General features: G+C 39.6%; 2 protein-coding genes and 1 pseudogene across 4 annotated transcripts in view; 1 reads left to right on the forward strand and 2 right to left on the reverse strand.

Annotated features, from left to right (window-relative positions):
- Positions 1-23,860, reverse strand: part of Shroom2 (shroom family member 2) — a 1,329,704-nt gene that overhangs the window by 355,619 nt on the left and 950,225 nt on the right. The gene's annotated exons all lie outside the window — the stretch shown is intronic.
- The window catches only part of Phf8 (PHD finger protein 8), a 90,935-nt gene that overhangs the window by 57,982 nt on the left and 9,093 nt on the right, over positions 1-23,860 (forward strand). For all 3 annotated transcript variants that reach the window (XM_051142117.1, XM_051142119.1, XM_051142118.1), the window contains 5 exons: positions 4,838-5,016; positions 6,367-6,452; positions 7,148-7,281; positions 8,068-8,378; positions 20,823-20,918. In XM_051142117.1, the coding sequence (XP_050998074.1) occupies positions 4,838-5,016; positions 6,367-6,452; positions 7,148-7,281; positions 8,068-8,378; positions 20,823-20,918 (806 nt within the window). The remainder of the gene's footprint in view (positions 1-4,837; positions 5,017-6,366; positions 6,453-7,147; positions 7,282-8,067; positions 8,379-20,822; positions 20,919-23,860) is intronic.
- LOC127184583 (ubiquitin-conjugating enzyme E2 K-like) lies at positions 13,189-14,630 on the reverse strand (annotated as a pseudogene).

Genomic DNA, 23,860 nt, shown 5'->3' on the forward strand with positions numbered 1-23,860 from the left:
TCTCAAGCTGGCCACTCCTACAAGTCCTGTACCATCTTTACCCCAGCACATCTTGCAGGCAGGACAAAATGCAGTTCAAAGGTTTTGTGGCTGGGTTGGTGTCTCAATCCCTGCACTGGAAGCCTTGCCTGATTACAAAAGGTGGCCAGTTCAGGATCCTTATCCCCCATTACTAGGAGACCCCACTAGGGTCACCCCCGTAGATTCCTAGGAATTTTCATTGTACTAGGTTTCTACCTTACTCCTAAAACCACCACCCCCAATTTCAGCCATCTCTCCCAGTACAGTCTCCCTCCCTTCCCATGGAGTCACATATGGTCTTTTATGTCTGACTTAGAATATTGCTTTGATATTCATTTATAATATAGCAAAGAACTGATACTAGTTGGTTCGTTTTATTATTGAATAGTATTACTTTTTCTGGATATAGCACATTTCGATTATTCGCTATTTCATCATTCACTGTTTGGACTGCTTCCACTTTGAACTATTCTAAATAATGATGCTGTGAGCATTCATGTTCAAATGTTTTGTTTTTGCATAAGTACATCTGTGGTATGTGTGCATTTGTATGTTTGTGCACACTTGCATGTGGAACTTGAGATTGGCATCAGGTAGTTTCTTCAGTGACCCCACATTTTATACTTAACCCAAGGCACTCGTTTTTAGCTGGTCTTTCTAGCCAGCTTCTCTGGAAATTCCCTATCTGTGCTTCCTACATCTGGGAGTTACAGGTTGGCCACCACAGGCCCACCTGGTGTTTCCATGTGTTCTGAGAATCTGAATTTCTACTGAATCATTTCCCCAGCCTCGTGTTAAATTTTTATATGAATGTATATTTTGGTTTCAAGAAATGCTAAAATTTATTCCAAAGTGTGTGTGTTTCATTTTACACTTTGGCCAGCAATCATAAAGTAGTATCTTCTCTGTGTTTTGTATGATTCACTTGAGACCTGGTTTGTTCGAACTAGCATGCACTTCATTATTTACTAGTTATGTGTGGTTTTAGCATTGTTTCTCTTTTTAAAATATTTTTTTGAGATAGAGTCTCTTGTAATTCAAGCTGGCCACAAAATTGTACTATAGGTGAAACTGCCCTTAAACTCCTGATTCTTCTGCATTCCAAGTACTAGGAGTACAGAAGTGTACCACCATGCGGGGCTCGCTATCTGTTTCTTTTTAAATGCTGTGTACATGTGCGTGTGTGCAGGTATCTGTGGAAGCCAGAAGAGGACATCTGATCCCCTTGGAGCTAGAGTTAACAAGTTGTTGTGAGTCACCTGGTATGCGTGCTGGGATTCACACTTAGATCCTCTGCAAGAGCAGTAGTAGCTCTTAACTGCTGAGCCATCTGTCCAGCCCTGTATGATGTTGTTTTTAAATAAAGATTATGGGGGCGTTTATTTTTGGCTCTTGTAGATGGAACACAGAACCTCATGCATACTAGACAAAGTGCTGTAACATTGAGCTATATCCCTAACCCCCAAATATTTTATAATTAAGGGATACAGTATGTTGTATGATACAGCTATATTGTGAAATGATTAGCAACCTCAAAATAATTGACGTATCTATCAAGTTAGAAAGTTTCAAGTGTGCAGGGCAATATTGTTGATTAAATGATCTATAAGACCTCTAGAACTTACTCATCCTAAATATCTGCAACTTTGTACATCCTAACCAGTATCTCTCCCACCTCACCTTATCCTTCATAACCACCATTGTACCCTTTACTTAAACAAATTTCTGGTTTTTAAAAAATCCTATATAGCCAGGCGATGGTGGTGCACACCTTTAATCCCAGCAGTCAGGAGACAGAGGCAGGCGGGTCACTGTAAATTCGAGGCCAGCCTGGTCTACAAAGCAAGTCCAGGACAGCCAAGGCTAACACAGAGAGACCTTCTCTCCAAAAACAAAAAAACATTAAAAAAAAGGTCAGGTTGTGCATTTTCCTTTTCTGTATGCCATGATTCACTTGATATAATATGTTGCTGCAGATGTATCCATGTTATCAAAACTAGTCAGATTTTTTTAAACATAGTCTTTTTTTGTAGCCCAGGCTAACCTCAAATTCACCATTCTCCTGCCTTAGCCTCTGGTGTACAGGGATGATAATGTGCCCCACCGTATCTGACTCGGTATGGTTTAGGTTTGGATTTGCCTGGTGACTAATGGTATGGAATATATTTTTGTGTGATTGTAGTCATTTGCATATCACCTTTGGATCTTTTGCTTGCTTTCAAATTATCTTAATTACTGACATCTAAGAGTTCTTTAAATATTCTGGGTACAAATCTTTACTAGATAAATGGTTTGCAAATGTTTTTCAGTCTTTTGGCATGACTCCCTTCCTATTTTTTTCTTTTTCTTTTTTTGCGGGCGGTGGCCAGAGACAGGGTTTCTCTGTGGAGCCTTGACTATCCTGGACTCACTTTATAGATCAGGCTGGCTTCGAACTCACAGCAATCCGCCTGCCTCTGCCTCTCGTGTGGTGGGATTAAAGGCATGCACCTCCACACCTGGCTACCTTCCTATTTTCTTTACTTTCTTTAATATTGAGACAGAATCTTGCTTTGTATCCTAGGCTGGCCATGAACTCATCCTCCTTCCCTCAGTCTGCTGAGTACTGAAATTATAAGCTTGTGCTACTATGTCAACCCTGACTTTCATTTTCTTTTTCTTTTTGTAAAATTATTTATTATTATGTATACAGTGCTCTGCATGCATGCACACTTGCAGATCAAAAGAGAGCATCAGATCACATTATAGATGGTTGTGAGCCACCATGTGGTTGCTGGGAATTGAACTCAAGACTTCTGGAAGAGCAGTCAGTTCAGTGCCCTTAACTGCTGAGCCATCTCTCCAGCCCCTGACTTTCATTTTCTTAATTTTTTTAAGATGAAAAGTTTTAAAGTTTGCTCAATCCTAGGTCACAAAGACATTTTCCTGTGCTTCCTTCTAGTAATTTTATAGGTTTTGCTTTTATATCTTCATCTCTGACAGATTTTGTATTACTGTTATATGTAAATGAGGGTAATGGTCCATTTTATTTATTTATATATAAGAATAGATAATCAGTTAGCTCAGCATCTTTTTTTGTTAAAAGGACTATCCTTTTCTCCTACCAAATTGCCTTGGTGCCTTTGTCAAAAATGAATTGACCATAATTTAATTATGTCTTCTAAATTCTTAATTTTGTCCCATTCATCTACCTCCTACATCCATTCTTTTTTTTTTTCCAAGACAGAATTTCTCTGTGTAGCCTTGGCTGTCCTGGACTCACTCTGTAAACCAAGCTGGTCTCGAACTCATAGAGATCCACCTGCCTCTGCCTGCCTGAGTGCTGAGATTTCTGGCATGCACCACCAGGCCCTGCTGTACATCCATTCTTTTATTTAAATATAACTTTTTAAAAAATTTTTTAGAGACAGTGTCTTTTTTGTTTGTTTTGAGACAAGGTTTCTCTGTGTATCCCTGGCTGTCCTGGAATCCACTCTGTAGACAAGACTGTCCTCAAATGCAGATCTGCTTGCCTCTGCCTCCTGAGTGCTGGGATTAAAGGTGTGTGTCACTACAGCCCAGCGGACAGTGTCTTACCATATAACTCTGGCTGCGCTGTATCTTGCTACATAGACCAGGCAGGCCTCAAACTCACAGAGATTTGCTTACCTATCATATACTACATCTATTCTTATGCTAATCTCGTAGTTCATCAATTACTTTATCTTAAGTTTTGAAAGTGAGTAGTTTAAGTCCTTCAATGTCTTATTTAGAAGTGTTATCTACTTTAGGTCCTTCCTTTACGTATAAAGTTTTAAAAAATCATTTATTCTTTGACAGTACCACACACATATACAATGCATTTGGTGGTTTTTGTTTGGAGCTTGTTTGTTGTTTTTTGTTGTTGGGTGGGTGGGTGGGTGGTTGGTTGCTTGGTTGGTTGGTTTTTTGAGACAGGGTTTCTCTGTGTGTAACCTTGGCTGTCTTAGACTGTCTTTATAGACCAAGCTGGCTATAAACTCACAGAGATCCATCTGCCTCCCAGAGTGCTGGGATTAAAGGTGTGCACAGTCCATTTGCTGGTTTAAAGAAGAGTTGATCCTTTATTTTTGTAGTAACTTTTGAGAAATTAATCTTAATATGATCACTTATTATTGTACACACCTTCAATCCTACCACTCAGGAAGCAGAGGCAAGCAGATCTGCATTTGAGAACTTCTTGTCTACAGAGTGGGTTCCAGGACAGCCAGGGATACACAGAGAAACAAAACAAAACAAAAACACACTGTCTCTAAACAAAACCTGCACAATGACCACAGAAGTTTTCATCCTAACATGATGGAGGCAATTGCACATGGTTTCAAGCCTAGATGAAGAACTGCAGGCAAGAGAGAATCTTCTCCAGGAACAAGGCCCTTAATAGGTTATCCAATCTCATGTGATCAGCCCTCAACACATAAACATACAAGCAGCACTAAATGGACTCAGTAGGCTGTATTTATGTGTATATATGTGTATGTGGTATTATTGTAACATATAAGCAACAATAAGAGGTTATGAATTTGAGACGGAAATAGGCAAATGTGAGGGGAGAGGGTTAGTGGAAACTATGTAAATATGGTACTGTGTACATGTCAGTTTTTACAAAAATGATGGATTTTGATTGAATGATGAAGATTACATTGCATAGTCACTTAAGGGAGAATTGCCTTTTGGGGAGAATAATGAGTAGGCATTGATACCAAAGATTGGCATATGTTAAGTATGTGTTCTACCATTGGTTCATATTCTTAGCCCTACCATGACTCATTTTGTGGTCTTGTTCTCATTCTTCTAGTACCAAGAGGGTAAAGAGCTTATCCAAGTCTCGGAGAGCCAAAATTGCAAAGAAGGTAGACAGTGCAAGGCTGGTAGCAGAACAGGTCATGGGAGAGGAATTTGACTTGGATACAGATGATGAGCTGCAGATTGACGAGAGATTGGGAAAGGAGAAGGCGAGCCTGTTAATCCGATCAAGTATGTTTCTGTTTTATGTCTTCGCTGCCCTGCCATTTTACATTTGTTTTAGGTTTGATGAGCTTGTTGGCATTCTGATTTACCGGGCTCTGTATAGCTTTACTACCGCTGCTGCTGCTGCTGCTGCTGCTGCTGCTGCTACTACTACTACTACTACTACTACTTCTCCTTCTTCTTCTCCTCCTTCTCCTTCTCCTCCTCCTCCTCCTTCTTCTCCTTCTCCTCTTCCTCCTCCTCCTCCTCCTTCTCCTCCTCCTGCTCCTCCTCCTCCTCCTCCTTCTCTTCCTTCTCCTCCTTCTCCTCCTCCTCCTTCTCCTCCTCCTTCTCCTTCTTCTTTTCCTTCTTCTTCTTCTCCTCCTTCTCCTCCTCCTTCTCCTTCTCCTCCTCCTTCTCCTTCTCCTTCTTCTTCTTCTTCTCCTTCTTCTTCTTCTCCTTCTCCTTCTCCTCCTTCTTCTTCTCCTTCTCCTCCTCCTTCTCCTCCTCCTCCTTCTCCTTCTCCTCCTTCTCCTTCTCCTTCTCTTCTTCTCTTCTTCTCTTCTCTCTTTCTCCTTCTTCTCTCTCCTTCTCCTTCTCCTTCTCCTTCTTCTTCTCCTCCTCCTCCTCCTTCTCCTCCTTCTCCTTCTCCTCCTTCTCCTCCTCCTCCTTCTCCTCTTCCTTCTCCTTCTTCTTCTCCTTCTCCTTCTTCTTCTTCTCCTCCCTTCTTCGCTCCTCTCCTTCTTCCTCCTTCTCCTCTCCTCCTCTTCTTCTCCTTCTCCTCTTCTTCTCTCCTTCTCTTCTCCTTCTCCTCTCCTCCTTCTCCTCCTTCTCCTCCTCCTCCTCCTCCTCTCCTTCTCCTCCTCCTCCTCCTCCTCCTCCTCCTTCTCCTCCTCCTTCTTCTTCTTCTTCCAGGGTTTCTCTGTGTAGCCTTGCCTGTCCTGGACTTGCTTTGTAGACCAGGCTAGCCTCAAACTCACAGAGAACCGCCTGCCTCTGCCTCCCAGAATGCTGGGATTACAGGCATGCACCACCATGCTTGGCTATATCTACATTATTAAGTTTATTTTTTCAGTTAATTGCTCACCTCTTAAAATTATTTGTTGGTGGTCATTACTTCAGATTAAATTGCATTTCATTGTGGTTTTTCAAGACAGGGTTTCTCAGTGTAGCCCTGGCTGCACTGGAATTCTCTCTGTAGACCAGGCTGCTTTGAACTCACAGAGATCTGCCTGCCTCTGCCTCCCAAGTACTGGGATTAAAGGTGTGCGCCACCACTATCTGTTAAAAATGTGTTCTTGTTTTGTTCCCTTTGAGTGTTTGGCTCAGATGCATCATGATCTTAGCCTCACACTAATATATTGCATTGTATTTTAGAATTTCCCCGGAAGTTGCCCCGAGCAAAGCCTTGCTCTGACCCTAACAGAATTCGTGAACCTGGAGAAGTTGAGTTTGACATTGAGGTAGGAGCATACCCTGGATCTGGGGAAGAGACAAAGATATTGTGCATTTAATTCATAAAATATTTACAATATAAAAGATTGCATGCTAGGCTTGGGATATTCTTCATTGAGGAGCACTTGCTTATCACATACAAAGCCCTGGATTCAGTTTCTGTCCTACAAAGAATCAAATTGCATGCTAAGTTGTGACTAGCCTATAAGTGGAAAATTATAATTTGGTTAAAATATCTTTAAATCCTTTAATAAAGAACAAAACAGCCGGACGTGGTGGCGCACGCCTTTAATCCCAGCACTCGGGAGGCAGAGGCAGGTGGATCGCTGTGAGTTCGTGGCCAGCCTGGTCTACAAAGTGAGTCCAGGACAGCCAAGGCTACACAGAGAAACCCTGTCTCGAAAAACCAAAACAAAACAAAACAAAAAAGGCAGTATCTCTTAGCAGAAAAAGTATCTCATTTGAAGTTTATCATGTATCCTGTCACAAAATCTTTTACTTCATTGTTCCCTAGATTTCTCAACTGTCAAATAGGAGTCATAGTGCTTTACAAAGACGCTATAAAGATTAAGATGAAAGGATAAATATGCTGCGTAATAAATGATCTTCATTTAGGATGTTAGGACTCACACTGTCAACCCTGTATTGGAAATTTATCAGACCTGCCCTGTACAATTGAGGCAGTATGCTCTTTCCTTAACAGGAGGACTATACAACAGATGAGGACATGGTGGAAGGGGTTGAAAGCAAGCTTGGGAATGGGAGTGGAGCTGGTGGAATTCTTGATCTACTTAAGGCCAGCAGGCAGGTGGGGGGACCTGACTATGCTGCCCTCACGTGAGTAATTTCATTTTTCTAGGCTACCAAAAGTCTACCACTCAAAGAACTAGGCCAGCTAAATATTTATTGAGCATTTTTATTTGTTTTGGGATTTTGAGACAGGGTCTCGTTTTTTTTTAGCCCAAGCTGGGCTGGAACTCCTACTCCTTTTCCCTTGCCTCCAAGTGAGTGTTAGTATTACAGGCATGTACCACCATGCCCAATTTACTGAACCAAGTAAGCAGACAATTAATTAACAAGGATATTTATGCTGAAAGAATAATGTGAATGTAAAAACTGTCCTTAGAATCTTCAGATCTGACAGTGACAAGATATGTAGACTCAAGGAAGAATCAAATTTAAGTACATTGCCCAGGGAGGGTCATAGAAAGAGAACTGTTAATAAAAAGGAAATAATGAGCCAGGCAGTGGTGGTGCACGCCTTTAATCCCAGCACTTGGGAGGTAGAGGCAGGCGGATCTCTGTGAGTTTGACGGCCAGCCTGGTCTACAAAGCAAGTCCAGGACAGTCAATGCTACACAGAGAAACCCTGTCTCAAAAAAAAAAAGGAAATAATGCATAGATGGGAAAAAAGAGGATTCTGTCTCTTCTCATTGCTTGTCTTTAGAGGGATTTGAGGCAAAACTAGTTTTTCACGAAAACAATTCTTATTATAGTCACTCTTAGCTATGGATGGTTCTCTCCTTTGTAACACCTTGATTGCCATAACTGAGTGTTCGTTCTGACAACTGGTTTCTTCTGACTAGAGTAACTTCCCCAGGGTTTCTCCTCTGACATTTACAGTGAGGCCCCAGCCTCCCCCAGCACTCAAGAGGCCATCCAGGGCATGTTGTGTATGGCCAACCTGCAGTCCTCATCATCTTCACCAGCTACCTCCAGCCTGCAGGCTTGGTGGACCGGAGGGCAAGACCGAAGCAGTAGTAGCTCCAGCAGTGGACTGGGCACTGTGTCTAGCAGTCCTGCTTCCCAGCGCACCCCAGGGAAGCGACCCATCAAGAGACCAGCATACTGGAAAAATGAGAGTGAGGAAGAGGAGAATGCCAGTCTTGATGAGCAAGACAGCTTGGGAGCATGTTTCAAGGATGCTGAATATAGTAAGAATGTGCTAGAATATGACATTGGCCCAATGTCAGTCATAACTTTAAGAGAAGATGGTCTGTAGTGAACATAGGTCTCATCCTTAAGCTAGATACTTATTTTTCTCCTGAGCCATGTTTTCTTGTTCTGTAAAATGGGGGATATCTGTTGTAAGAATTATAGATTATGCTTACACCCAGTACTAGGCCCTTATGGCTTACTTACAGGAAGTTCTCCAATGCGGCATAGTTCTCCTACACTTAGCTACTGTTTGGTTTTGGTACTATTCATCTTTTACTTCAGCCAGACTCTTTTCCTCTCTTGTTTATTTGACTGTCACCATTCATATTGTTAATGGTCTGGGTTAACCAGTTCATTTCTTACAAAGATATAGACCATCAGTTCTCCAGAGCTGAGCATTCCACATCCATAGTTTTATCCATAGATCAAAAGTATGTGGGGAAAAACTTACATCTGTATTGAATATGTACAGAATCCTCTATGCACTTTCCTCTAACTTGTATATTATAACTATTTACATCCAAAGTATGCATGATGAAAGACATGGTGTGTATGCAAATATGATAACATTTTATTTAAGCACACATGGGTTTTGGTTGGTGGAGAACATTCTAGAATCAGTTCCCATCAACTATTGATGGAAAACTGAAAATGACCTTCATTGAACTTTGCATATTTAAGAAACAAGTCCTAAAAAATGAGTCCTTAAAAGCGTGATTTTTTGAAATAATATAATGGTAAAGCACTGGTTTATATAATACAGGTAACAGTAATGTTGGTTTTTCTTTTACTGTTTTCAAAGTTATATAAGTATAATTTTCATTGACTGAGACTAAAAAGCTAGAGAAAACCAAAATTCCTTAGACCTGAGACTCTTCTTTCTGATCCCAGTTTCTTTTTGTTGTGTTCATACAGTTTACATGTAGACATATGTAGACAGTATAGTTTTGTTTAATGTGTGTATCTCTGCAATTTGCTTGGGCATCTTTCAACATCAGTACATGGAGATCTGCTTCAGTGCATAGAGGTTTTCTGGCTGCAAAGTATTCTGTAGCATCATAATGTTTAATCATGTCCCTATTTGACATTTAAGTTGTTCTTAAGGTTTTCGATGGCATTGAAAATCTTTGCAATAATCTTTTATGTCTGTCAGTAAATGTCCCTCTAGAATAGAAAAACTTATTGGGTCGAAGATTGTATACAAGAAACATTAATAGTGTCAAACTATGTTTTAAAAGGACCAGTTTGTTAATAGTATACAAGAAACACATTCTCCCTTACATTCTTACCAGCAGTGGATATTATGGACCATTTAAATTCCATAGTTAAAGGTGGCGTTTGTTTGCTTCTTTGTTTCTCCCCCACCCCACCCCACCCCACTCCACCCCTGCCCCCAAGAGACTGGGTTTCTCTGTGTAGCCCTGCCTGTCCTGGAACTCTCTTTGTAGACCAGGCTGGCCTTGAACTCACAGCAATCCTCCTGCCTCTGCCTCTGCCTCTGCCTCTGCCTCTGCCTCTGCCTCTGCCTCTGCCTCCCGAGTGCTGGGATTACAGAAGTGTGCCACCATGCCCAGCACTTCTTTGTTTTACATATTTGTTGACCCTTCTTTGTTCATTTTCTATGAGCTACCTGTTATTTCTTTCAACTATTTTCCTTTTCAAAATTGTTTCTTACTGATTTTTAGAGGTTCTTTTCGCATTATTTTATTATTGTTTTCTTGTTGTTTTGTTTTGTTTGTGGTACTGAGGATTGAACCCAGTGCCTTCTTTTGTGTACTGGGCAAGTAAGTATTCTACTACTGAACTATATCCCAGTCTTTTTTGAAACAAGGTTTCTCTGTGTAGCCCTGGCTGTCCTGGAATTCACTCTGCAGATTGGCCTGGCCTTGAACTCACAGAGATCCGCCTGCCTCTGCCTCCCTGAGTGCTGGGATTAGAGGTGTATGCTACCACCACCTACCTTCCTTGTAAGATTTCTTATTATGTGTTTATTAGGTTATTTTTCATATATTCTGGAGATGCTAATTTTTCTTCCCTTTTTTTTTTTTTTTTGTTAGAGAGGAGCATTGTGTATTTTTCTCATGTCTGTGCAGGCCTCATAGAATTAAGATCTAGTGGAGAGAAGACAGAGAGTAGATGCAAGAAGTGGCGAGTCTTTTTCTAGTCCTTGCTACTGTAATTCCGGACTCCTGCCTGTCTCCTTGCCTCATTTTTTTCTTTCTTGTTTGCTCTTTTCCGTGCATCATAGTATCATAGTCGAGTGACTGCCCTTCAGGAAGATTACAGTATTACTCTTTTTGAATCAGGTTTCACTAAATAGCCCAAGGTATTGAGCCCAAGCCTCAAACTTGTGATTGTCTTGACACAGAGCCTGCATCTAAACTGCAAGCAAGAGGCAGAGAGTGCACTGGGCATGGCACAAATCTGTTAAAACCTCAAAGCCTACCCTCAGTGACCTAACAAGGCCACACTTCCTAATCCTTCCCAACAGTTCCAGCAATTGATTCCAACATATGTATATGCAGAAATCTGATAAGATTTCTTCCCATTCTGTAGGCTACTTCTTTACTCAATTGATGATGTCCTTTGCTGTATAAAAACTGTTTAGTCCCATTCATGAGGTCCTATTTATTAATTGTTGCTCTTAATGCTTATATTATCATTCTCTTGCTCAGAAAGTCCTTTACTGTACCAGTGAATTCAAACACACTCCCCACATCTACTCGATCAGAGTCAGGCTATCAGGGCTTATGTTAAGGTCCTAAATCCATTTGGAGTTAACTTATGCAGGGTGAAAAATGAAGATCAAGTTCTATTCTTCTACATGTAGTTATCTAGTTTGACCAGCTGCCTTTTCTCTAATGAGTGTTATTGGTTTCTTTGTCACAACTCAGGTGTGTTTATTTGTGAATCTGCAGTTTAATCTGTTGATCAGTGAGTGGTTTTTATGTCAGTACCATGCTGTTTTCAGTATAGCCCTGTAGTATGATTTGAAATCTGGCATGGTGATATCTCTACAAATTTGTTGTAGTAAGGAATTTTTGGCTATCCAGGAACTTCTGTGTTTCCCTTATGAAATTTAAGATTGTTTTTGAATTTTTGTGAAGAATTGTATTGGAAATTTGATGGGGATGGGATTGTATTGAACCTGTAGCTTGATTTTTGGGAGGATGGCTGTTTTCACAATATTCTGCCTATCTATGAACATGGGAAGTTTTTCATCTTCTGGAGTCTTTTTTAGTTTTTCTTTTCAGTGTCTTAAAGTTTTCACTGTACAAAATTTCACTTCTTTAGCTAGAGTTATTCCAAGATAATTTTGAGGCAATTATGAAGGGTACTCTTTCTCTGAATTCTTTTTCAGTATGTTTGTTATTTGTATATAGAAATACTACCAATTTTATACATTAATTTTGTATCTTGCTGAACGTATTTATCAGCTGTAGGGGGTTTCTGGTGACATCTTTAGGGTCTTTGACGTATAGAACTATATCATCTGAAAATACAGATACCTTGACTTCTTTCTTTCTTATTTCGTGTTCCCTTTATCTCCTTCACTAGTCTCATTGCTCTAGCTAAGACTTCAAGTAGTAACTCTGTTGATCAGGAGACAGGAGAGTGGACAATCTTGTTTTTTCCTGATTTTAGTGGAAGTACTTTGAGTTTCTCACCATTTAGGTTGATATTGGCTATGGTCTTCTTGTATATTGCTTTTATGATTGTTGAGATAAATCCTCTGGATCCTTACATTTTCCATGACTTTCATCATGGAGGGATATAGGATTTTGTCACAGGCTCTTTCTGCACCTAATGAGATGATTCTGTGGTTTATGTCCTTTGGTTTATCTATGTTGTAGATTATGTTTATTAAATTTTGTATCTTGAATCGTTTCTTTATCTCTGGAGTAAAGCGAACTTGAGCATGTAGGATAATCTTTTTGATGTGTTCTTGAATTCTATTTGCAATTGTTTGCATTCCATTCGAATTTATAACCAACTTTTCCACTTCTGCAAAATTGTTTTGTAAGGGATTGCATTGAATATGTAGGTCACTTTGGGGACTTTTTTTTTTTTTTTAAGATTTATTACGTATTATCATGTATACAGTGCTCTCCCTGCATGTACACCTGCAAGCCAGAAGAGGGCATCAGATCACATTATATAGATGTCTTTGAGCCACCATGTGGTTGCTGGGAATTGAATTCAGGACCTCTGGGGGAGCAGTCAGTGCCCTTAACCTCTGAGCCATCTCTCCAGCCCCTGGGGACTATTATTGTCTTAAAATGTTAAGACATCCAATCTTAGATGTCTTAGTACTAAGATTGCGTGTATTTCCATTTTTTTATACCTTTGTGGTTTCTCAACTCTTATACTTCCTTTGTTAGATTTATTTCTTCTTATGTTTTGATACTACTATAAAAGCAATGTTCTTAATTTCTTTTATGGGTTATTTATTACTAATTTATAAAAAAACAACTAATTCTTGTATGTTGATCATACCTTTTCAACTTTGTAGAATTCTATATTAGCTGTAATGCTCCCCCCAACCCAACTATGGTAGGTTCTTTAGAATTTTGTGTACATAGGGATGATCTCCTTTTCCAATTGGTTTTCCCTTTTTAAATTTTACACAGATTTTTATTTAGTTCTGTTTATAAGCAGGAATTTATAAATTTCTAATAGTGTTTATATAATTTCATTAGATAAGGATGTCAGTTTAAAAGAAATTTATACAGAATCCTAAAAAGTAGTAGATGTTAGTACTCTGTAAAATGACACAAACTTGACTATTAGCAGCTCTCTGTGCCTTTAACTCAGAAACAGTTCTATTTTGGTCTCCATATCCTATGATTTTTAAAACAAGGGCTTTATTACTGCATTCCTATTAAAGCCTTAGCTCAAAGATTTTCTTTCTTTTTTTCTTTCTTTCTTTCCTTCTTTCTTTGTTTGTTTCTTTCTCTTTCTTGTGGTGTATTCTGGCCTGGAAATTTGTGATCTGCCATAGACATGTACCCAAAGTCAAGGTGTTTATTGTATCATTTCAGTGTTTTGGTTTTATTAATTTGATACTACTGCATCCTGTGGATCATCCTTTTCTGCCACTGCCAGAAGCATTTGTAATAACAACAATACTATAAGGAAAATTATTACTGACACTGTTGATCTTTCAAGATATCCAAGCAAATAGCCCTTATGACATAACTAATTGTTAGAGTGCAATAATTTGTCTGTAAGCAAGAAACACAGAGCAGACCAGAAGTGGGGTCAGGCCATAAAGCCACAATACCCTCTTCCGTCAACCCACTTCTCTAGTAAGGATCCTTCAACTAAAGGTTCCAAAACCTTCCAGAACATTGCCACTAGCTAGGGAACTAAGTATTCAGACATATGAACCTAAATAGAACATTTCACTTTCTTCTCTTTTTTTTTTCTTTTTGTTTGTTTTTGTTTGTTTGTTTGTTCAAGACAGGGTTTCTCTGTGTAGCCTTGGCTGTTCTGGACTTACTTTGTAGACCAGCCTGGCCTTGAACTCACAGTGATCTGCCTGCATCTGTGTCCCAAGTGCTGGGATTAAAGGCGTGTGCCACCACGCTGGGCTGGACATTTCGCTTTCAAATCACAACATTCTGCCCCTGCCCCCCAGTTTTTCATGGTCACCTCATAATGTAAAGCATATTCATTACAACCTCAAAAGTCCCCATAGTCTTTAATTTTCTAACACTATTCAAAAGTTCTAAGACTCAAGTCAGAGTTTCTGTAAAATAAAAAGGAAGCTACATACTTCCAATATCCAGGAATATACAATAAACATTTCCATTCCAAAAGGGAGAAATGGGAACATAGCAAGAATGATCAGACCAATGCAAGGCGGAATCCTAGCAGAGCGAGCACCAAATGCTATATGTGAGGTATCTGGGACTTGTAATGGAGTCACCTGAGTTCCAAGGGTCTAAGTAGCCCCACCCCTCCAACATTGCTCCCTGCTACACTCCTTGCCTGAAGCTTTTCTTGGCAGTTAGACCTTATGGTTCTGGCTTCTCCAGGTCCCTAGGGTCTCTAATGTAATTTGGATTTCTTCACCTTTATAGCTTCACATGGTGGGCTATCATGTCTCCTTGAAAGGACTCCAACCCTGCCACAGGTTGCCTGGATTCAGCAACTCTGTGGAATCATGGTAAAAAACTTGATCACTTCCTCAATCTTGAGGTTTTCATGCCTGCAAACCCAGTACCATGTGGTGATCCTGCCATGTTCGTCTGCCAGCTCAAGATATATATTGTCCCTCTTAGATCAAAGACATAATGGCCTATGTATGCTTTGGTGACTGAATCTGGGAAAACACCTTTTTATGAAGTTTCTTTTAAACCAGGAATCCCTTCAGATACATTGTCGGTTCTATCCCCATCTTAAAATGAATTTGCATGTTCACGAGTTGGAGACTTGATGGATGAAGTTCACTGTTAGGATATTTCCTATCATTCCAGTACTCTTTAATAGTGTTAATCTCTTTAACAATTATACCTACTTATATCCCTTCTGTGGCTACATTTTTTGTTTGGTTGGGTTTTTTGTTTTTCAAGACGGGATTTCTCTATGTAGCTTTGGCTGTTCTCGAACTCACAGAGATCCACCTGCCTCTGCCTCCCCAGTGCTGGGATTAAAGGCATGTGCCACCACCGCCTGGCCAAACCTGTGGCTACATTTTTAAACTCAGACAGGCTACTTTCTTCATCACACCACACACTTTTCATATCTTATTCACTACCTGGATGAGAAGAGTAAGGAGTAACCAAGACACATCCTAACCTGAATGCTATACTGTGTTGAGATTTCTTCAAAAAAAAAAAAAAGTCTATTACCTTTTAATCCAGCTCTATTGAATTTTTCAGGACACTGTCAGAATATAACCATATCTGTTGATAGAGTGTGAATAGCCTCTAGATTAGGCCCTGATAGAGACTTTGTCCCCTTAAGAAGCTTCAAGAACTGGACCTCCATGGTCCACATTTCTTTTGGCATACTGGTTTTCTGTATCCCATTAGAATGTTTCATTTTGCTTTCCTTACAGTAGTTAAAGGATTTTCTAGCCTGTATCTCCAAAATCTTTTACATTACTCCTACAAACAAGTTCTTAAGGCCCATGAACCACAGTGCTGGAGGGATGGCTCTGTGGTTCAGAGTGCTGGCTGCTTTTCCAGAGGAGACCTGGGTCCAATTCCCAGCACCCACATGGTGGCTCACAACTGCAACTCCAGTTCCAGGGAGTTTGATATGATCTGGTCTCTGGACTGCTTGAACACATTTGAAAGATATACAAGTAGGCAAAATAAGTAAAATTTTTAAACATCCTATTAACACATAGGCCTCTGTGGTTTTCTTTTTAGTATCCTTTTGTTTTTTGGGCTTTTAGATGAGGATAATGCACACTTTATAGAATGAACATATTTTTCTGTGTTTTGGAACAGTTTGAGAATAATTGCTATTAATTTTTTAAAAGTATTTAACTAAAGTCACCTGGTTGGGCCCAGGTTTGTTTAACATAAACTATCATATCATCTGCAGATAGTGGTACTTTGACTTCTTCCTTTGCAATTTGAATCCCCTTGACCTCCGTTAGTTGTTCTATTGCTCTAGCTAGAACTTCAAGTACTTATTGAATAGATATGGAGAGAGTGGATGGACTTGTCTTGTTTTAGGGGAATTACTTTGAGTTTCTCTCTATTTAATTTGATGTTGGCTATAAGCTTGCTGTATATTTCCTTTATTGTGTTTAGGTATGTCACTTGTAGCCCTGATCTCTCCAAGACTTTTAACATGGTGTTGGATTTTGTCAAAGGCTTTTTCAGAATGTAATGAGATGATCATGTGTCTTTTTTCTTTCAGCTTGTTTATATGAAGGATTACATTGGCAGATTTTTGTATGTTGAACCATCCCTGCATCTCTGGGATGAAGCCTACTTGATCATGGTGGATGATCTTTTTGATGTGTTCTTGGATATATTTATTTGAGTATTTTTGCATCAATGTTCATGATGGAAGTTGGTCTGTAATTCTCTTTCTTTGTTGAGTCTTTGTGTGGTTTAGGTATCAGAGTGACTGTGACCTCATAGAATGAGTTTGGCAATGTTCCTTTTGTTTCTATATTGTGGAATAGTTTGAGGAGTATTGTTTCTAGCTCTTCTTTGAAGGTCTGGTAGAATTCTGCACTAAAACCATCTGGCCCTGGGCATTTTTGGCTGAGAGATTTTTAATGACTGGTTCTATTTCCTTAGGGGTTATAGGTCTACTTAAATTGTTTACCTGATCATGATTTTAACTTTCCTAAGTAGTATCTATCAAGATATTGTCCATTTCTTTTAGATTTTCAAATTTTGTGGAATACAGGCTTTTGAAGTAAGACCTACTGATTCTTTGGATTTCCTCAGTGTCTGTTATTATGTTCTCCTTTTCATTTCTGATTTTGTTAAATTGGATCTTCTGTCTTTTAGTTAGTTTGGATAAGGGTTTGTCTATCTTGATTTTTTTTTCAAAGAACTAGCTCTTGGTTTTGTTAATTCTTTGTCTTGTTGTTTTTGTTTCTGTTTTATTGATTTTAGCCCTGAGTTTGGTTATTTCCTATTGTCTACTCCTTTTTGGTGTATTTGCTTCTTTTTGTTCTAGAACTTTGAGGTGTGATGTAAATTTGCTAATAGGAGATGTCTCCAATTTCTTTATGAAGGCACTTAGTGCTATGACTGTTTCTTTTAGCACTACTTTCATTGTGTCCCATAAGTTTGGGTATGCTGTGCCTTTATGTTCACTGAATTCTAGGAAATATTTTGATTTCTTTATTTCTGCCTTGACCCCACTGATCATTCAGTAGAGAGTTGTTTGTTTTTAATTCTGGGTCTTGGGTTTCATCTAGATAATTCTCATTAGAGAACATTTCTAGAGGACTAGTAGGTTTGGTGGGACACATACTATTTTGGCCTTTCATATTCTTGGTTTTTCAATGTGACCTGGCCTCATGGACTTCTTTCTTTGGTTGTGTATCTAATATGAGCTTTTAGCTTTCCTTAGATTTGACCAGTCCAGGAGCTATGTGTCCAGAACTAAGCCAGGTAAAGCTGGTACATGCATGAGTTGCTTGATCAGACCTAAGACAGGCAAAGCCAGTATTGGACCTGTGGTTTTGAGCTAGACCTATGATTGTGGAGATAGGGGTGGAGGAGGCAGATGGGTTTCCAGAGAGATTTACCAGCTTATATCAGAGTCATAGGTCTGGAACTAGGCCTGTGGATGTAGAGATGCCAAGGGCAAATAGGAGTCTTTAATTTTCTTTTTTTCTTTTTTCTTTTTTTTTTTTTTTTTTTTTTTTTTTTTTTGGTTTTTGGTTTTTTGAGACAGGGTTTCTCTGTGTTAGCCTTGGCTGTCCTGGACTCGCTTTGTAGACCAGGTTGGTATCAAACTAACAGCAATCCACCTGCCTCTGCCTACTGAGTGCTAGGATTAAATGCATGCACCACTGTGCCTGGCTCCAGATAGGAGTCTTAATGATTCTCTTTAAATAATTAGTTATTCTCTTATATATTACATCCTGACCTCAGTTTCTCCTCCTTTTGTCCTAGTTCTCCACCTCCTCTCTTCCTCCCACCCCATCCACTCCTCCTCTTCTTCTTTCATTTCCCTTCAGAAAGGGCAGCATGTCAAGTTGCAATAAGACTAGGTACCTCCCTTCAATTATAGCTGGTTAAGGCAACCCAGCAGGAGGACAAGGGTCCCAAAAGAGGGAGAGACAGCTGCCCCCCGCCATGCCCTGTGCTGTGCCCAATCCTTATTTTGTTCCTCTTCTATCCTCTCTCTCTCTCTCTCTCTCTCTCTCTCTCTCTCTCTCTCTCTCTCTCTCCTCCTCTTCCTCCTCCTCCTCCTCTTCCTCCTCCTCCTCTTCCCCTCTCCTCTCCCACCCCCTCCCTCTCTCTCATCTCCACTCTAATCTTTTTCTTTTTTAACTTTGGATTTAGTTTGGTCTTTTCCCCCTAGTTTTCTAATATATGAAGATAGGTTATTGATTTAGGGTCTTTCATTTTTTTAAATGTAGGTATTTGCTATTTTAAATTGCTATCTGTGTACTGTTTTGCTGCATCTTTTAAAGTTTTGTTATATTCTAGTTTTGTTCCAATTCATATCATAATCTTTAAAAAGTTTTGTATACCTTTTTAATTTTTCTTTTATTATACATGTATGGAGGTTAGAGGACAACCTGTGGGAGTCAGTTTTCTCTTTCCGCAATGTGGATCCTGGGGCTTGATCTCTCTTTTTTTTTTTTTTTTTTTAAGATTTATTTATTTATTATTATTATGTATACAGAGCTCTGCCTACATGTACACCTGCAGGCCAGAGAAGGGTATCAGATCACATTATAGATGGCTGTGAGCCACCATGTGGTTGCTGGGAATTGAGCTCATGACCTCTGGAAGAGCAGTCAGTGCTCTTAGCCGCTGAGCCATCTCTCCAGCCCCCACTGGGGCTTGATCTCTTCAGGCTTGGTGGTAGGCATATTTTTACCCATTGAACCATCTTACTGGCCCCATATCAAAGTCTTTGAAATCACACACACATGATTATTTCTTTTATTCTTTTTTTAGTAACTTTGTATAACTTCCATACAGTTATGAATTTTCTATTTATCTTTCCAATATTGATTTCTTTAGCTTTATTGTAGTTGGAGAAGATGCTTTGTATTATTATATTTTTTAAGAATTATTGAGATTGAGAACAGCTAAGGGAGGGTAGAGTCATTTGTACAATATACAATGATATAGATGCATAAAATGTCAAGCCCATTATTTTGTATACCAACTAAAATATTAAGAAAAAAGAAAACTGGCACAAAAATGTTAGTGAGAGCTGGTCACGGTGGTTTATACCTGGCATCCCAATACTCAAGAGGTAGGAGCATTTGATATTTGAGGCCAGCCTTGGCAACAGAAAGACCTTGTCCCCGAAAAAACAAAAGAAATCATTTGATCATGTATTCAAGGCTTTGTTTATGCATGTTATATTCTTTCTCATTGGCTTTTTTTGGGGGGGGTTGTTTTTTCAAAACAGAGTTTCTCTGTGTGGCCTTGGCTGTCCTGGACTCACTTTGTAGACCAGGCTGGCCTCGAACTCACAGCAATTCACCTGCCACTGCCTCCCAAGTGCTGGGATTAAAGGTGTGTGCCATCACTGCCCAGCTTTCTCATTGGCTTTTATACCTGCCTTTATGCCAGATACACACTGAATTAATTACTATTGTTTGGTAATATCTTCTAAAATTAAGAAGTACCTTCAACCATACACACACACACACACACACACACACACACACACACACACACACACATTTGTTGTTATTGTTTTCGAGACAGAGTTTCTCTTTGACTTGCTTTGTAGATCAGGCTGGCCTTGAACTCACAGTGATCTACCTGTCTCTGCCTCCCCAGTGCTGGGATTAAACGTGAGCACCACTAAGTCTGGCTGAAATCTTCTTCTCTTGAAAGAAAATAAAAAGTCAGGAGACAAAGTTTTCACCTCTTTTCTAAAGGAGTAGGGTCTGAAAATAGACTCATTTTTGTAGAGAAGCCCTCTGGAAAGTAGTAAAAGGAGCTCTCCTGTGAAATTGTTACTTTTGCAGTTTTCTTTTAGGCTTAGAAGTGGCATCAGAATTTTACTTCATCAATAGGATCTTTCTAGACCATAATCCTATTAAATCCTAAGTGTGTTGCCTATGGATTTTGAGGAATTGCCTATGGATTTTATGATAATCTGTATACTTGTATTTATTTCTCTAAGATAAGATACTTATGTGTGGAATTTTATTGGTTAGATCATGCAGTTCCAGTGATCTTGGTCTCAGTTCAACTTAGTCTTTTTGTTCCTATTATGTATATTAAATATGGACTATTATTTTCCCCATTATTTGATAAGCAATAAATACCTACTATTCATTGTATGAAGGTGCTTTAGTATAGAATCAAACACACATCCCTGGCTTCATTTGTAAATTAGAGGTAACAGATGTAACAATCGGTTCCCAAGTACAATATAACATCTCCCGTGCAGGCATAAAACACAGGTTGCTATGGAGAGCTGAGAAGGAGGAATCTGAATCAGATCATGAGAGCCAGGAAAGGCTTTTTACAGGGCTAAATCTAGAACTGAATTTTAAAAGGTGAGCCAAGTAACTCACCTGAGTGGTCCTGACCAAATGACTAAGAATTAGGTGAATTTAGAAGGAGTTTCATGACAAGGCTACAACTACAGAAAAAGCACAAAATGTGAGATATTTAGGGACCTTCTGAAATTCAATGTGGATTAAGTAAATGAGTATACTTGAAAAGGAGTTGGAAGAAATGAAATATGTATCATTCTGTCTTTGCCCTTTTGGATTTCACTTATCCTGCCTTCACCTCTCCCTACAGTCTATCCATCCCTGGAGTCTGATGATGATGACCCTGCTTTGAAATCTCGACCCAAGAAAAAGAAGAATTCAGATGATGCTCCATGGAGTCCTAAAGGTGATCTAGTATTCTGTACCTTAAACTCTGTAGGAGTGATCAGGTGAAAAAAACAGATTGAAATGAAAGATAAGTAATACAAGATCTTCCTCGGTCACTGGTTTCCTTAGTCAGCAAACATCTGTTACATTTAGTACCATGATAGCTGCTAGAGCTAAAATGATTATGTGACAGTTTATGTAATCTAGCTAGGAAAATCATAGCTTTTGTTTTTATATCATATGGCTCAAAATGAAAGAAACCAGGAAGAGTTCACTAAACCATCTAGGACTTCTAAAAACATTCTCATAACTGTCATCCCAAACCCACTATGGTAATTTTGTTTTCAAGAAGGAAAATGATGCTGACTCTTGGGCTCTTCAGGAGTCCTGAGATTCTCAACTACTTAGAAGTCATCTTTTCCTCAGGGAAGAAAGAGAGGAAAAGTAGGTAACTGAAGTGAACACAGAATTTTGAGAGAGAAAATAATTTTTCTTATCTTACCTCTTGGGCTGTTTACGTTGAAGAGCATTTGGGAGCTTTATAAAATTTGCTAAAAATTTTTCTGCCAGGCGCATACCTTTAATCTCAGTTTGGGTTATAAAGGCAAGCATACCTCTGTGAGTTTGAAACCATCCTGATCTCTATATAGTAAGTTTCAAGCCAGCCAAGTCTTCATAGTAATATTTTGTAAGGTAAGGTATTGCTGGCTTCTTTCTAGTCAGCCTGAGTTACATAGTGAAGTTGAAGTTATTCTGGTCTACATAGTGAGACCTTGTCTCAAAAAGAGAGCTTATTACACTTGGGAGGTAGAGGCAGGCGGATCACTGTGAGTTCAAGGCCAGCCTGGTCTACAAGTCCAGGACAGCCAGAGCTGTTACACAGAGAAACCCTGTTGAGAGAGAGAGAGAGAGAGAGAGAGAGAGAGAGAGGAGAGGAGGAGAGAGAGAGAGAGAGAGAGAGAGAGAGAGAGAGAGAGAGAGAGAGAGAGAGAGAGAGAGAGAGCGCACTTATTAACACCATTTCTCAATTTATCATCCTAATCTCTTATTTCTCATTTCATCAATTTCTGATGCACTCCCCACTGCTTTTCCCTATCTTTCTATTAATTGTTCTTTCTTAGTTGTATTAGCAAAGTTGTTAACTCTACTTTGTCTTGTGATTAATACTTCTGTATTTACTAAGGATCAATTGTAAACTGCAAATTATTACATTGTAACCTTTACAGTAATATATCACAAGCATTTTCCTTTGCACTTCTTTGTAAATACTTCAATAGCTAAGAATATCTCTCCTTGAATATACCCAGCTTATCTTTTAATGCGTGGCATTTATGTTTTGCTTTTCTTACTTAACATTTTGCTTGCTTGCTTGCTTGCTTGTTTTTTGACAAGGTCTCACTATGTAGCCTTGGCTGTCCTGGACTTGCTTTTGTAGGACCAGGCTAGCCTTGAACTCACAGAAATCAGCCTCCCTTAGTGGAATTATAGGAGTACACCACCATGCCTGGCTCAAACTTATCATTTTTTTTATCACTCCTTCTACATTTGTAAGGTGGCATGCTGCTGTGTATCTGTTTATCTGTCTGCCTGTGTATGTTCATGTGGATGCACATGTTTTGTTTAATGGTTGCTTCTTTTTGTCTGACTATGCAGAACATGCCTACCTTTCAAAAGTACAGGTATGTTATAGTGCCATTTGAGATGACTGCCGGTAAAGGTACTTGCCACCATGCCTAACAACCTGAGTTTGATCTCCAAAACCCACATGTTGGAAGAAACTAACTCCTACAAATTGTCCTTTGATCTTGACAGTTGTGCCATGGTGTACATGCACAGCGTGAGTGTGGATGTCAGAGGACAACTTCAGTATGAATGAGAGATAGATCAGTAAAATGCTTATTTGTACTAGCATGAGGCCCCAAGCTCAATAACCAGCATCACATTCATTTAAAAAATAAAAAACCTAGCACTGATGATGCATACTTGTAATCCCAGTACTGGAGAGGCACTTGCACATTCATACTGGGCCACGCTCTCTTGTTTGCTGTTGCATACCCCCAGACTACTTGGCCCATCATCTTCTAGGGTTACTCTTGTCTCTGCCCCCTATCTTGCTCTAGGAGCTCTGGAATCACAGACAAAAGCTAGTGCGTCCAGCCTTAATTCAGGTCTTCACACTTGGAGGACAAGAGTTTTACCCACTGAGCCATTTCCCAATCACCCTTGTTTTTTTTGGGGTTTTTTTTTGTTTTGTTTTGTTTTTCTTTTTTTCCCCACCCCACCCCCGCCCCACCCTTGTTTTTTTAATGGTTTTTTTTTAATGATTATTGCTAAAACTGCCACATGTGTGGAGGTCAAAGGACAACTTTGTGGAGTTAGCTCTCTCTCTTCACCTTTATGTGGGTTCTGGGGTTGATCTCAAGTTGTCAAGCTTGCTGCAAGTGCTTTTACCTGCAGAGCCATGTTTCTGGTCATTTTTTAAAAGATAGGACCTCTCACTAGTACCTGGGGCTTACTGATTGAATCCTCCTGACTGTGCCTCCCCAGCACTGGGTTTACAACTATGCTTCCTTGGTGTTTGGTGGTTGGTTATCATTTCTGTGGTGCCAGGGACTGAGCTCTGTCCCTCAAGCTTGCACAATAAGCACTTCACTGAGCCATCTGCTCAGCCCCAGCTGGAATTTGTTTGTAAAAAGAGTTTTCTTTCTTCATCTGAGGATATTTGTTTCTCCTAAAGTAGGCTGATTGAAAAGGATAAACAAGCCGGGCGTGGTGGCGCACGCCTTTAATCCCAGCACTCGGGAGGCAGAGGCAGGTGGATCGCTGTGAGTTCGAGGCCAGCCTGGTCTACAAAGTGAGTCCAGGATGGCCAAGGCTACACAGAGAAACCCTGTCTCGAAAAACCAAAAAAAAAAAAAAAAAAAGAAAAAGGATAAACAGGTAATTTTTTAAAATTCAGTA

The sequence above is a fragment of the Acomys russatus genome, chromosome X, assembly GCF_903995435.1.
Source record: "Acomys russatus chromosome X, mAcoRus1.1, whole genome shotgun sequence".
NCBI classification, from domain to species: domain Eukaryota; kingdom Metazoa; phylum Chordata; class Mammalia; order Rodentia; family Muridae; genus Acomys; species Acomys russatus.